The sequence below is a fragment of the Grus americana genome, chromosome 5 (genome assembly GCF_028858705.1).
Source record: "Grus americana isolate bGruAme1 chromosome 5, bGruAme1.mat, whole genome shotgun sequence".
NCBI lineage: Eukaryota > Metazoa > Chordata > Aves > Gruiformes > Gruidae > Grus > Grus americana.
This window is the reverse complement of record NC_072856.1, coordinates 65253227-65267970: the sequence shown is the minus strand read 5'-3', so window position 1 is coordinate 65267970 and position 14744 is coordinate 65253227. Positions and strand designations below refer to the sequence as shown.

The 14744-nt window shown below is 35.1% G+C and overlaps 1 protein-coding gene across 9 annotated transcripts in view; it reads left to right on the top strand.

The window, feature by feature from the left end:
- Positions 1 to 14744, top strand: part of KIAA0586 (KIAA0586 ortholog) — an 86383-nt gene that overhangs the window by 3764 nt on the left and 67875 nt on the right. For all 9 annotated transcript variants that reach the window (XR_008577384.1, XM_054827646.1, XM_054827648.1 and 6 more), the window contains exons 4-15: positions 967 to 1033; positions 1706 to 1883; positions 2280 to 2513; positions 3053 to 3221; positions 3710 to 3877; positions 4838 to 4958; positions 5856 to 6000; positions 7494 to 7535; positions 8999 to 9225; positions 10151 to 10223; positions 10540 to 10746; positions 11217 to 11391. Coding sequence is in view for 8 of the 9 variants with exons in the window: in XM_054827646.1 (XP_054683621.1) it covers positions 967 to 1033; positions 1706 to 1883; positions 2280 to 2513; positions 3053 to 3221; positions 3710 to 3877; positions 4838 to 4958; positions 5856 to 6000; positions 7494 to 7535; positions 8999 to 9225; positions 10151 to 10223; positions 10540 to 10746; positions 11217 to 11391 (1806 nt within the window). In the remaining variant the exon portion in view is untranslated. The remainder of the gene's footprint in view (positions 1 to 966; positions 1034 to 1705; positions 1884 to 2279; positions 2514 to 3052; positions 3222 to 3709; positions 3878 to 4837; positions 4959 to 5855; positions 6001 to 7493; positions 7536 to 8998; positions 9226 to 10150; positions 10224 to 10539; positions 10747 to 11216; positions 11392 to 14744) is intronic.

Sequence of the window (14744 nt, the reverse complement as noted above, 5' to 3'; positions counted from 1 at the left end):
GTGCACCAGAATGTTGAGATTCCTTTTGATAATCAAACCAGTCATGTCTCTGAATAGAGAAATTTTTTTTGGGGGGGGGGGGTGTCTTGTTGGATGCATTTTCCAGTTGTGTATACTTGTACTACAAATGCATATTTTTCTGGAAGCAACCTACACTGTAAAAAGTATATTTTTAACCTTAAGAATCTAAGAAATCATATTGTCAATGCATTTTCATGTAACTTCTGAATCTGCCAGTCAGTTTCAATCTGATTTCAGAACACTTCTTCAGGTTTCTTGGATATCTGTGTCTTTGTAGAGAAAGGAAACACAAATCAATAACCCCTTTAAGGCCAAAAAGCAATACTTTAGTTTCCTATTCTACGCTCACAGAGGCAGCAGCTAGCTGGCTTATCAGTGTGTGTGTAATTAGCGGTAGTGAAACACCCATCCTGCCACATCTGGGGTTGTTATCTCTGCCCAGCAAACAGTGGGTGAAGGAGAGACTGTAACCTTTTTAGCATAATTTAAAGCTATTAAGAAAATTTGTTGTAATTTATGATGACGGTGGGAAAATATTCATATCACAGTTCTGATTTTTTTATTTAATTTATTTCAAGTTAGAATTTGCAGGGGTTTATCGAATAGATTGTCTGAGCTCAAGTTACCATTTATATGGCATTTTTTTCCGAATTTTATGAAGGTAAGGTATTATCATTTTCAGAGCACACCAAAATAGATTTTATTGATACCAACATTTAATACTAGATAAAATTGTGTTAAATGAAGCCTACCCTTTCTCTCAGCATGATTTAAGTCTGCTTAGTGAGGGGAAACAATTTGTTATTGGAATAGATTATGTGGTTTGTGCAGGCAACAGATTCTCTGCAGCAAAATTGTACATGTTGTTGAAATAATGCTTTGTCTCTAAAACAGACCTTTTGTGTCAGTTAACCCAACAAGTATATTTTATATCCTTCCCCACAGATGATGTTTTTATTTCTCAATATGCTACTGGCCAGAAAGAGGCTTTGAGAGCAGTACTAAAGCAAAAGTAAGTACATGTTGTTGTTAGCGTCTCAGCTGTTCTATTTCTGTACAGGTATACTACTATACTATTTCAGTTTCTGCCAAAATGCATAGCTGGTAAGGAAAAAGTTTCTTTATTGTTCTCTGTTAGTATTCTTTTTCTGTCTGTGGAGGTGTTTTCAGTTTATTATTCAGAGCTCACTGGAATATCGTGTTTATTTTGCATAGTTTTGGTAATGCTTGTAGACTATTTAAATTAATTATTTAATGATATAAGAGTCAGGCAAGATCTACTTTGACAGATAATTCATTTAGTACCAAAAATATTTAATAGTTTTAAAGACCGATAAGGACACATGCTGTTTATCCATTGGCTAGAAATCTTGAAGATCAGAAATTTAGTTGGACTTTGCTACTAGTACGTTGAACTTTGCAAAATACAACCTGTAAGCATATTCTTTGTGTGGTTGCAGTCACTGCATGGAAATGCCTTTTATATTAGAATCTGTAACACAACCCTGAGAAATTTCTCGTGTCCTGCTAAAAGATGAGAATAAAATTATTTCTTGGGTGTCAAGAGCTTGAAGGAGAAATGTTTATATAAGTAGTGATACCAATGCTACATGCGGGAAATTATTTGCTTGGAGGGGATTTTGAGAGTACAATGCTATTTATGTGCACTTGTTTATTTTTATAGAACTCAAAGTACTCCTGTACTTAAGGAAGTAAAGGTACAGCTCTTAGGAAATGCCTCCACAGAAAAAAAGGAAAGTGTTGGACAAGACGCCAGGTCAGCACACAGGGAAGTAGATTCTGCAACAACCATTGCAGCAGCAACTGCTGCTGCCATTGCTACTACAGCTCCACTTCTTAAAGTAAGTAGCTTGTGGTAATATTAGTTCTTTGTCTGCTTAAAATAGCAGATGTTGAACGTGTTGGTAGTAGAGCCAGAGAGACTGAATGTGTGTGCTCAGTTTTCTGTGTGTTAGTGATCTCAGACTCACTGACCAATATACCAGAGACAACTAATTTGGATTTGGCTAAATGGGCAAATGGACAGAGACCATTTGATTTATCTTTTAGAAGAATTTCATAGTACTGCTAAACCACCAAACATTAGGGCTAACTAGTATTTTATTTGTGTCTTTTTGGAAGCAAATCATTCCATGATGATGGGAAGGATATTTTGTTCTTTACATGCTTGCACCTCTTTTGCAGTAAGGTTTTTTCCCTTCCTTTTTTTTTTTTTTTTTTTTTTCCCTCTCTTGCAGGTTCAAAATGATTTGGAAGCAAAAGTTAACTCAGTTTCAGCATTACTTCATAAACTACAGGAGACAGACAGACAACTGCAGCGTGTTGCTGAGCTGCAAACAATTATGAAAACTCAACATGAGAGGCCCCACTGTCACGAAAGAGTCAATGAGCTTGAAAAACAAATGAATGCTTTCATGGTGCAACGGATTCAGCATTTGGAAAAGTTACAGGAGCAACAAATGAATATTCAGGTATCTAAGTAACAATGCAGAAGCTTTAGCTTAATAATTTCTTCTGTATATCACTGTTAATGTTACAGTAATTTGGATTATATCTTAGTATTAGAAAGAAAGTTCCAGTGGCCAACACATGATCTTAGAGCTTTTGGGGAAAAGTTTTATTTCTGGTTCTGTCATAAATATCTGCTTCCCCTGCCCCGCTGTTTTTGGGTCTGTGGAAAGTAAATACAAAAAATTGTGAAATGTTCTCATTCTCACTAAGAAATTGCTTGGACCTTTGTTAATTGAAGAAACTTTCATTTAATAAGTAGCCAGTCAGACTAAACATCTAAGAACAGTTATAACTTGTTTCTTTGGAGAGTTCTCTGTGCTTTTTTGAAAGGCAGAACAATGTCCAAGCATGTCTGTGTTACGAGGTTGTCGTAAATTAGTTTTCTCAAATAGCATGTCAAAATCCTATTAATGTGATTACATGGCAAGTATTCACGTTTAGAGTTTTACTTGGGAAAGTAACGTATATATCAGATATACTTTGTAATTTTGTCTCTTAGTCTCATCTCATTAGCTCTGCAGTCAACATAGGTGGCTTACAGCAAATGCACGTATCTTCCTCCAGTCTCATGACAAAACAATCTGGGAAGCCAGAACAGCAATTGCTTACTAACGAAGTGTCTTCCTGTCAGAGGGGTTTATTTCCTACCGGTGGTCCAGTTGCCGAAGGTGAATATAAATTCTTAATATCTTACTTCTAGTGTTAGTTTTGCATTAATTTTGTTTCTATTAATATTGGATTGTACATCACATCAGTAATGAGTAGTAAACATTTCTTCTGTATAATTGATTTTATTGCCTAACATACTATATAACATATACCACTTCATCTGAAAATGTTCCAGTTTAAATTAAAGTGAGAGTTTGATGTTTACTAACTGCTTAGTCTGTACCAATGGAGGCCTAGACTTAACCTAAAATAATCTTACTGAGAAGTAATCTGTGTGGGAGCTTGTAATGAACTAGCTCATAGTATTCTTGAGGTTTTTTTGATCCCTTTATAATAGCACTTGTAAGTATGAAACTTTCTTCCTGTTTACTTCTGAAACTAGTTCTGTAATGTTTTGAATTTTTGTGAATTTTTTTTTTCTAGATTTGTTTTGCTTTGAAGAAAATTGTTAACATGTTAAATGACTTTTTTTTTTTTTCCCCTGAAGCACATCCAAGCCAATTTCAAAGTTCTGGCATTCATACACAAATATCTCCTCTAAAGACACCCATTCCTCGGAGATACGCTCCAGAACCTGTATCAAAAAATGTGAAAATCTCAAAGAAAGAAAACCCTGTAACAGAAAAGGAAAATATTCCCAAATTCACAAGCAAAGGTATTGTGACTAAGACACTCCTGCCCTCCACTGGCATGGACAGTATGGCCTGGGGGTTACTTTGAGTGGTCTTCGCCTATTCTGAGCTGTCGGGTTGCTGGCACTTAAATACATACATTCAGAATATTTGAAAGTATGTTTGGGAAGGGTTAATTTTGTGGATAAGTCACTTACTCTTAACTAACTGAAGACTTAATGACAGTACAGATGAAAAATTGAGTGACCTTTCATTGTTAGGTTTAAGGAAGATTATATAGAATAATGAGAAACTTGAGGTCTGCGCAATAGCTTAGTCATGATCATTGTTTGAATTGAATTTTTTTATCCTCAAAACCATGCATTCATAGGATCTCTAGGCCATTGTACTGAAAATAACACGTGTAAAGCAAAGGAAGAAATTTTACTGCTTTTGATCAGTTTAGTGGCATGAAACTCAGTTTTGAAGATTTCATCAAAAAATAAAACATCTTTTTTTTAGCTGGTTGTGTTTAGAATTGCTTGAGGATCTAAGATCGAGGAAGAACATTTAAAAGATCCAGCCATTATACGCTATCATGGACAAAATGCCTGTTGGTGTCTTCATCAGATCCTTCTCAGACTGCTGCTTCTTTCTCTTTTTCACATCACTGTCACATATTCCTATTGTTCCCTGGGTCCAGAAATAAATGAAACAAGACAAAGGAAGAAGAACAGATCTGTGACATTACAAACAGAATGTTTCTTTGTGACTCAGTTAATTGATGTCACAGTTTCATTCATCTGTTTTCTGACTTTGCTAATGTAAAGCAGTCATAGTAAGGTAGTGTGAGTGGTTTTATGTGACTCGTCTTACCTATGTTTTAAAATCTAAAAACTATTTTTACTATCCTCGGTGAGGATTATATAATGGTGAAATATTTGGAAAGGAAAAGAAAGTAGTAAATTTATTGAACAAACTTAACTTTCTTTTTTCTGTCTTAGGTGAAGGGAGACTTCTTGAGCATATTCTGAATTCTCAAGAAATGCCACCGAGGCAAATTGAGTCTTCCAAGGAGGCAGCAATAAATAGTAATAAAATGAGCTGGCATTCTGAGAGAGACAGGTAAATAGACGTAACAATCCAAAATTGAGGAAGATTTTTTGTTTGTTTTAATGAAGTTGAGAAAGGTGTATTAGATATTGATGGTGTAATAGAGTCACTGGCGTGCCCCTTGACTCTGACAAAGCTGCACTTGACGTAAAACCCTGGAGCACTGGTATTTCTGTGCTGCTTTTGCATTTCTATTGTATTGAAGGTGGGTGAAAGCTCGTTGCTAAGGATGGTTTGTAACACCTTTCTCAGCAGCCAGTGGGTGTCACTTGGAGTGCTTTTCTGCCTTCTGGGTGTATTTCTTCTATTGCAGCAGCTTGTGGAGTAGTGTCAGTAGTGTCACAGTCAACTATACATACGTTGTGTTAAAGTGGAATTGCCCTTGTCAAGTGAAATTCCAAGCTGCCTGCTTATGGAACTGTATGGGAATGCTTTGTTGGGAAGTTGCATCGTCCGCCTAACAATTTCTAAGCTTTAGAGTGGGTTAGGAAATGTTCTTAGCTACCCAGTCTGAAACATATTTCCCCCCCCATAATTTGATGTCATAATTTCACTAATACAAAGAGAAACAGCTACATATATACTGTCTTACTTATGATAGTATGGACCAAAATAATAATTGCTTCAAATGGATAGGTATCCAAACTTTAAATGTTCTCTATTAGATCTGAATTTTAGATGTAGTTTCACTGTTTAAAATACAAGGATACAGCTCAAGGTGTTAAGTGGTAAACAGAGATAACCCAGTAACCTGTCTGTAACCTGAGGTGAAAAAGCAAATTCCATTTCATATTAAGGTTTGTTATTCTTGCACTTTAAATTCATAATCAGTTTCAAAGTTGGATACTTTCTTGGGCCACATGAGGAGGGAGCCACAAGACTTTTTATCAAGAGTGTTTCTCCCATCAGGCACACTGCTTTGTGTACAGACTCATTTCCTGCTGTTGAAAGCTCCTTCCAAAATTGCAATTCAGTTGAGAAAACGGTGAAAAAAGCAAATGATTTACTTCAAGATCTTGGCCAGTTGAGAAGAGAAATGCATGATGTGCTACAGGTAAAGTCCATGTTATCAGAATGACCAAGACTTTGAATAAGGGGAATAAAAGGTGTGGAGAAAAACTTAGAGGCCCGGTATCAGTAAAAATGTTGTCCTTGCTACTACTTCTGTGAAAAGACTGACATTTGTTTTCAATGACTTGAAATATTGCAGTCTTTATATGTAGAAGGTCTTTGAACCTGAGTAATGTCTCAATGAGTATACAGTGGACTAGACTGGAGAGGCTCTTACTGCCATTCTAAATATAAAACAGATTATTTTTTTAAAGTGTTTTATTTATTTGCTTTAAGGTTTCAGATATTTTCAATGTCTCTTTTCTACTTGCCCTCTTCCTGTGATGTTAGAGCTAAAGAGGTGGTGTAACGTTCTCATTTGGGAAAGAACAATGTTCTATTTATCTGCAGTCAACTTCAGGGATAACTTAAGCTACTTCCTTTCTGATTTTGCCATTTCTTATTGTAAAGAGTGCTGTTTCCAAAGAATTACCTGGTATACATAATTGTATTGTTTCTCATGCTAATGATTTTGTACCTTTGGTGCTAGAATGGTTCTGTACTGGCAACATGTAACTTATGTCTGGCTTTTGAAAATGAAGGCTTTTATCTGTTTGTTAACCTGGTTCCATGTGGAAGCAAGGTATACCTGATCATTTAGCCTGTCTGCTGTGGTCGTCTGTTCTTCTAAATAGAAGTGGTGGGAAAGAAGAAAGACTGAATATCCACAAGTTTGCGAATTGGCTTGGAACATGATAGCTTTGATTCTATTGGTTTGTTTCTGTGGTTGAAGGTTTCAGCTTGCATATTTCCCTAAAAATACTGCGTCTTATGTGCCAGTTATTTCTTCCTGTATCTCTAGAAAACATAGCTTCATCGGTCATATCTTATAGTATAGCTGATGCATTGTTTCATAGATTTTGTAAGATATTAGTGGTTTGCATGTTTAACTGTTTGTACTAGTAAGAGAACAGATGCCACATGCCGGCTCATGTTGCAAATATTTGCTTACCACTACTGCTAAAAACATAATCGAGTAACATACCTTATAGGCAACAGAACAGGACAAGATGGAAGAAGGAATGGGAGGTGAGAAAGATACAGTTGACAAATGGTTTCAAATTTCTTCTTTCTTATGAAAAAGGTCAATAGGAAGACAGAGATGATGACTTCACCAAATGTGGAGTTGAGTCAATTAGATACTTAGCTATTGACTTCTCATCATTGCTTGAGAGATTTGTAGAATGAGAAAATAAATGTTTGGGATAAATGACTGCTAGCTTTGTCATACAAGCAAATGAAAAGCCTGAATTAACCGAGATAGGTTGAGACGGAACAGAAGGTGGTGCTCTAATCCAAAAGAAGTATGCAGTGAGATTTAGTAGTTCATGAGGCATTCATTGTGCCCATTTAAACTGATCAAATATTTACTTTAGAGTTTACCTTAGCAGAACTGTCTTTAGATAAGTTTCAACAGCTGTTCTTCTGTCTTTTTAGGAAGCAAATTCATGGAAATCAGACATGAATGATCTTATTAAGGTATGCCTTGAATTTTTATGGTTTTAATTTTTTTTTAATACTGTAATACTGAAACAGTTTTGAATATTCTTGTAGTGAGATATAACACTAAGTAACTATTGCATACCTGTAAATTTTTTTTAAAAAGTTGCTATCATGTACAGATTACATTATTCAAAGTAAGATTTAACTTATTCTTTGACTTGTTTTATTCAATCGTAGTGAACTACCTTGAGTGAATAATACAGATGTCAGGCAGAAAGCTGCTGCCTCAAGTGGACACAGTGTGGACTGCTAATATAATTACCATTTCATGATCTGGGTCTAATTTTCAGATCTACATAATTTTACGGTTGACCATGTGTCTGTATTTGTTACATTTTCTCACAAATTTCACCTGTCTTACTGAGCTAGTATTCATCATAAGGTTAATTTTAAAATGAAAACCTATATAAAATTGGTAAAAAAATTGGTATATTATTCTTTTCTCACCAGGCAAAACCAAAATCATGGGATCAGTGTGTTGATTTCTCTTTTGTTATGTCCATTGTGCTTTAGCAGTACACCTGTTAGAACATAAACTTGTTTAATTCTGATTTGATAAAAGAGTAGCCTTAAAGCCAAAACTGATTTGTGATCTGTGAGATTTTTTTTCTATTCATTCAGTTGATGCTTTCAGAATCTACTCAAGTTTGGGTATTTTGGTTTTGGTTTGGGGTTTCTTTTTCTTTATGTACCTCTATCACTTTTTAATTTTTTTTTTGTTTTCTTTCTGGAAAATGAAGCACTCTACTTGGGGACCTCTGGGTTTCATCAGGAGTGTGAGAATGAATGTGAGAACTATAGCTGTATGGCTCTGTGTCCAGTGTACTTGTGTCCCTTCCTTTTGTATTTAGCAGCTAATATATGCTCGATTTTTATCTTTGTAAAAGGATTTGGCAAAGTAAAAGGCTAATAGTTGTTTCATTGTTTCTTATGAAGAGTAAAAATCAGCGGAAGGGGGAGAGGATCATGGTGCTGTTGAAGGATTTATTTTTCTGTTGTTAAAACTTAAGTATACTGCTTGGTGTTTCTTGGGACAGATTGATGCCAAATGAGTGCATATATTTAGGGGACTTTGTTTTTTATTACGCATTTAATTATACTTAAATATTGTTACATGGAAAGATTTGCATGGGATACCTACTTCATGTATCTAATTGCCATCTTTTCACACACTTATTTGCTTCATTAGCATTGCTTCTCATACATTACATCATTTAGCATTTGAGATCTTTGGATGTCTTTCCATTTGCTTGTCTTTTAAATATATTTGCAGCATACTGAATGTTCTTGAGTAATTGAAGTTGATGATGGTACACATGGATGATATTTCATATGCTGGGCCTTGATTTGATAATAGATTAATAGGAATTCTGATCAGTGTGTAGAAAATTGAAATTACCATCTATAATTAAAAACTAATGGTTCTGTTTCAATTTTAGTCAAAAAACCCTACTGTTGCACCTGATCTTCAAATAGATCATCAGCTCAATAAACCATCCATCCTTCAAAATGTTAAAGTGCCAAAATCTATACTGAGGGATGCTGAAAGGATTTTGCGAGGAGTTCAAAACAATAAAAAAGTTCTTGAAGAAAATTTGGAAGCTGTTATTCGCGCAAAAGATGGAGATGCCATGTATACTTTTATTAACGCCTTGACTACAAACAGGTTAGACCCTATAATTCAACACTTTGTGTCACTACTTATTGTATGTGCTCGCCTTTTATCACCTCTCTCTCCATTTTTTTAATTCCATGCATTGAAGAACTAGTGCACTTCCCTGCAAGAAGTGTTACTGATTCTTCTTAGCAATCATTAGATGATTCTCTTGAACTTCAAATGTTTTTTGACCTTCCTGCTGTGAATTGAATTTTTTGACAAGTACCTGTTACTTCTTGGTAAATCTGAATTCTGAGACTTTATCATCTGGATGAACTGCTGTGCTGTCATGACAAGGGGGCCTTTAGATTTTTATAGACAAACTTGCATTAATAGGAAAATTAAAGAGTTATTTCATCATTCAGAACAGGAGAGTCTTCATAAGCCTGTAAATGTTACAGATTTAGTCATCCTATGGGAGATCTTTGGCTTTTGAACTTCTGCTTCGTTAGTTGTGTTAAATACTCCTGCTTGAATTATAATGAAAGTTTTCCTATTAAAATATAACTTAAACTGTTCATGACTTTTTTCAGGCATAATACCTGCTAACGTTATCTTCTAGAGGAAGTAGTAATTTTTGTCATCTGCTTTTTGTCTTTTGAGTTGGAATATTTTTGTTGCCTTGTTTTTTCAGTTTTTGATCAAAATAGGAACTGACACTTGGCTGCCACTTATTCGTAGATGTTTGTAATACTGTTAGTACGTACCAATGGAGCGTGGGGTTTGTAGGCGGCAGTGTAAGAACAGATTTACGTTTGGGAAACTCGGATAGGGTATGCTTCGTCCCTCTCGGAGACTGTAGAGGTACATAATCTTACTGTCTCTGTGATCTGGGTTTCTCTTTTTCTAGTGTTTATAGGTCACTACTTTCCCAGGAACAAATCTCTGCAATTTAAGAAGCAGTGACCTATAATAGTTCTTTCTTCTATTTCAGAGATCTCTTGGAAGAGATTCGTATCAGGAAGACTGTGGATGAGTGGATTAAGGCAATCAGTGTAGAAATCCAGGTATGGCTGGAAAAAATGAGTTCAGGTTTTTGTGTTATATTTTTCCACCTTACATCGATCTTTCATGTCAATAGTTAAACATGATTCACTCACAACTTGAAAACATGAGAAAACTGCTGATTATTACTAGCATGTAGTATGCTATAATAAAATACCTCTTTTTTCAAACTTCAGTTGTTTAATGAAAATCACTGGTCACAGTTGCTGGCTAACATGAAAAACAGGCCATTTCTCAGAACTTCAAAGTTATCCACAGGCTCTTCTGATAGCCTTGAAGATAAAATCTCCTTTTATTACGTTTATGTTTTATCTTTAGGCTGAAATGGCAAGACATGATTCAGAACAAATTAAACATGATCAAAAGGTCCCATGGATCAAGAGAGCCCAAAACATCAAGGCTATGAAGACCAATAAAGAAATTAAAGCTAAAAGTCAAAAAATCCAAGGATGCTCAACAAAGAAGCCTTTTTCTGCAGCTAAGCCATTGCAGAAGCCAGCAGAAGATAAAACAAGCAAACAGAGGGTTAGAACTTACTTTTCTTCTGAAAGTTTGCAGAGGAAAGAAAAAAGGGCAGATGTGGGTTCCCAAGTAGTTGGTTTCTTTTTTGGTAACGACTGCTATGCTGTAGATTGCAGTATTCACATAAAAAATTGTTTGTATGTGCAACTGTAATTTTAAATTAAAGCGATAGCTCTATTGTCAGAATTGTCCTTGTTTTCATGTGCTGTGGAAGCCTAAGCTGAGTGTGTACAGCAACGTAGAATTCATTGTCGTGTTACTAATTTGTCTTACCCAGTACCTGCTCTTTTATTCAGCTGTTAATAAGCTTCTTTGAGGTATTCTGTATCCATATCTTCACGTGTGCTTTCAATGTATACTGTTTGTTACAGAACTTCTTACTTTTTTTTTCTCTTGACTCTTGCAACACTACTGATGTGTTCAAATTTTCACACATGAAGAATTATAAGCCATTTTTATTTTGTGTGTGTCAGGGACCTGTGAATGGAAGTGCAGTGGTACAAAATGAAGACTATCTGTGCCAAGTTTATGGGAAACCAATTTACCAGGGCCATCGTAGCACGCTTAAAAAAGCACCATATCTGAGATTCAACTCTCCCTCTCCCAAATCTAAACTTCAAAGACCAAAGGTGATAGAGTGTGTTAGAGGTAAGTAATTCTTTGATGTGAGCAAGGTGTTCCTTCCCAGTTTTTCTACTAGAAATTCTTTGTATAAATGAAACTTTAATCGTAGTTCACCTGCTTTTCAATTTAAAGCTTAAGCAACTGCAGTAGGGTTAAAAGATGCTCTTTTCAAAACTAAAAAATACCAGTAGGTTTTCAGATTTGCTTAGTGTATATGTCACTTATTCTAGATTGTCAAATTCATACTTATTTCTAAATTCAATCAACATGTTAGTATATATTTATTGTTGCCCAACTCTTAAAGAGCTGAATTGCTGGAAGTAACGACATAAGCACTTGAAAGCTTAGTGTGTTGAAAATCTAACTTGGCTTTTTATAAAGGTTACTGAGATGTCTTCTTTGTGTTGGGTTTATCCAGTCATGTCATTCAAATGATTGATTCATTCAGAATTAAGAAGTCTACTGAGATTTGAAAAATTAAGGAATTAAGATATTTCTTTTCCCACCTCTAATACATGAATTGAAATATGAAAATTTAAATTGATGGGTGTGAAGATGACAACTGTTAACTTGAAAATATTGAAAGATGTTAATCAGAAGCATTGGTTCAGTTCACTAAGTGCAGGTAACCCTTCTCTTGTTAGTCAGGTCAGGGTGGACTAAATGTGGACTATTAACTTTTTTTTTGTGCTAACTTGTTACAATTATTTAGTTGATTGATAAAGATTATTAGTTGATTAATAAGGAATTGCATTCATTAGTTTTGTAGGCAAAGTGTTAAGATCAGAAGATTCTGATTTTTAAACCTATTAAAAATGTGTAAAATAATAATTAAAAAGGGAAGCTGTGATATCCGATATAAGATAAAATTTATCTAGACTTACCTGAGTTAGTAGACAGTAATGTTTGGTCTAGTGAAATTCATCCATTCATTGAAAGTCATGTTAATCAACATGACCTTCTTTAAGGAAATAATTATAAGGTACAAAGACAAATCTTGATCAGAATGGATTATTTTCCCTGTTCTGAAGTAAAGTAAATTTGTAACACGCTCTAGTTTTAAATCAGCCCACCCTGTCAGTAGTGGCAATTCTTTCAAAGTAGTCTCTCAAAGAGAAGTAAAGAAAAAGGAAGGAAAAAAGAGAAGTACCAACCAACATATTTATATGAAACAAGCAATGTGAGTGTATGTGGCACTGCTGTGAAAGCTATGGAAAGCCACTTTCAGTCAGGATTAAAACATACACATATATCCATCCTTGTGGAACTTCTATGGGAAAACAAATGCTGTTCAAAGGCACACTTTGTCTTGTTTCTGTTTTAAAAATGAGTGGTTTTAAGAATAGGCCAGTTTAGTGCTTGCCTAGGTGCTTATGCTGGAGATACAGAAAGTGTAGGATTGTATTTGAAGTGGGTTTGCAGAAGAACATAAGTTCCTATTTTTCTCTATTTCGGTAGCCTTTTGCTCTACATTTTCTTACAGTTGTTATGTTCTTGGAATTTTCTTGGTAATTTTTGTTGTCTTTCACAGCTTATTAACAGTTTGAAATAGTGTATTTTAGATCTATATTTTCCAATTTGATCTTTTTTATTTCCTGTTTATCTTTTCAAAACTTACTGATTCTTAATACAGAAACTAAGATTAATCTTTAATTGATCTGCCAAAACCCCTAATGTGTAGGATTATGGGGAGATTTAGATGTTGTTACTACAGTTACTTGTAATAACTAGAAATGCTTGTCACGAAGGATGAAATTTAGTCAAATTTCCAAAGTGGTTGTACTTTGCTGTTTTAATTATGATTGAAGCTATGGAGGAACTCCTCATCCTTCCCCATATCTGTGCAGAAAAGAGTTTAGTCAAGATACCAGTTCCTTTCATTAGAAGTTGTTTTACACATTGTAAGGAAGTGAAGAACATGGCAAGAAACCAATAAAAAATGATGGGGATTGGAAAATTCAAGAGGAGAAAGCTGCAGTGGAGTGCAGGTAAAAAACCACAACAACAAGGGCTTCTTTTTCTTGTCACTGCAGGAGAGAGTAAGCAAATTACAAGATAAGAGATAAGAGCATGTTAAGTGTAAGAGGCAGTTAAAGTGATAGTGGGCACAATCGAGTTAATAGGATGAGCATCAATGAAAAAATATTCGTTGGCTTCCCTCTACGCTTCTTGCACTTACCCATGCAGGGAAAATATACTTGATGCAATCTTAACTGTCATGTTTAAAAAAATGGTGTCCGAGTTTTTATTATAACTGTCAAAAAATTATATTCTGTATGAAATATAAGAGTTTAATGTGAGAAGGCAGTCACTTGATGAGACCATGTTTTTAGGCCATTAAAATGTATGGCATAAAATGGATATAAGTCTTTGAAGACAAGCACTGCTGTTTTGGGTTGGGGGGGGGGGGTTTACATTGTAATGTATATCCACAGTGGCAGATCCTCAAAATACTACAAGAATCTATTGTTAAGCTTAGCATAGTCTTTATGCCATTTCCTGACACTTTCTTACCAGTGCTCTGGAGCCAGCTGTGATCCATGAAGAAAGTGTTATTGGTAGAAAGTATTTGCAATTCTCATAACCTTCCTGGAAAATGTGGGTTATAGTCCTGACAAAAATCTAGAAGACTTTTCAAAACTCACTTTATTTTAAAAAGATAAGAACTTGGTATATGAAAAATGCTGGTCTTGTTGCTTGGTTTTTTTTTTTTTATTTGACCTCTTTTGAACCACTTCTTTATTTGTGAGAAAAGCCAGTATACTTATTTGAAGGACCAGCATGATATATCACTCCTTTAGACTACTGGCTATGCTGCACACCTGTAATTTAGTTTATTCTGTACAGATTTTTTTTAATAAAATGTGTGCTAGTAAGCACTTAGTGTAGCAATAACAATGATCAGTGACCTCTAAGATTTGGATTGAGAACAGACACTTCTTTAAAAATATTTAATCAGCAGTTCTGCTTTTGCTGAGTCCTAAATTACATTTTTCTTCTATATTTATTGGGCTCTTGTCCTTTATAGAAGGTCACAACCTTTCCAGGGAAGCCAGTTTCTTCATTCCAGAAACAACGCCTTGTAAAGAGGCAGAAAAGGTGCCCCCCCAATCTAATTTTAAGAAGTAGGTCGTTTGATCATTTGATACTAACTGTTTTCTACTGTTAATGTGTTTAATTCAGTAGTGTCAGTGAAATGTAAAGGTACTCGTTGTATGCAGTTGCTCCTGTGCTTTAGCTTGTTTTCTGTTGGAGGCAAATAGAAATGAGGGAGAAAACTGTGTACTGGATCCATGCTATATTCAATCTTCCAGAACTCCTGCATGTGACAAATACAGTTTAAAATCTATTTGCCTGAAAACAGAATGAACTCTGGA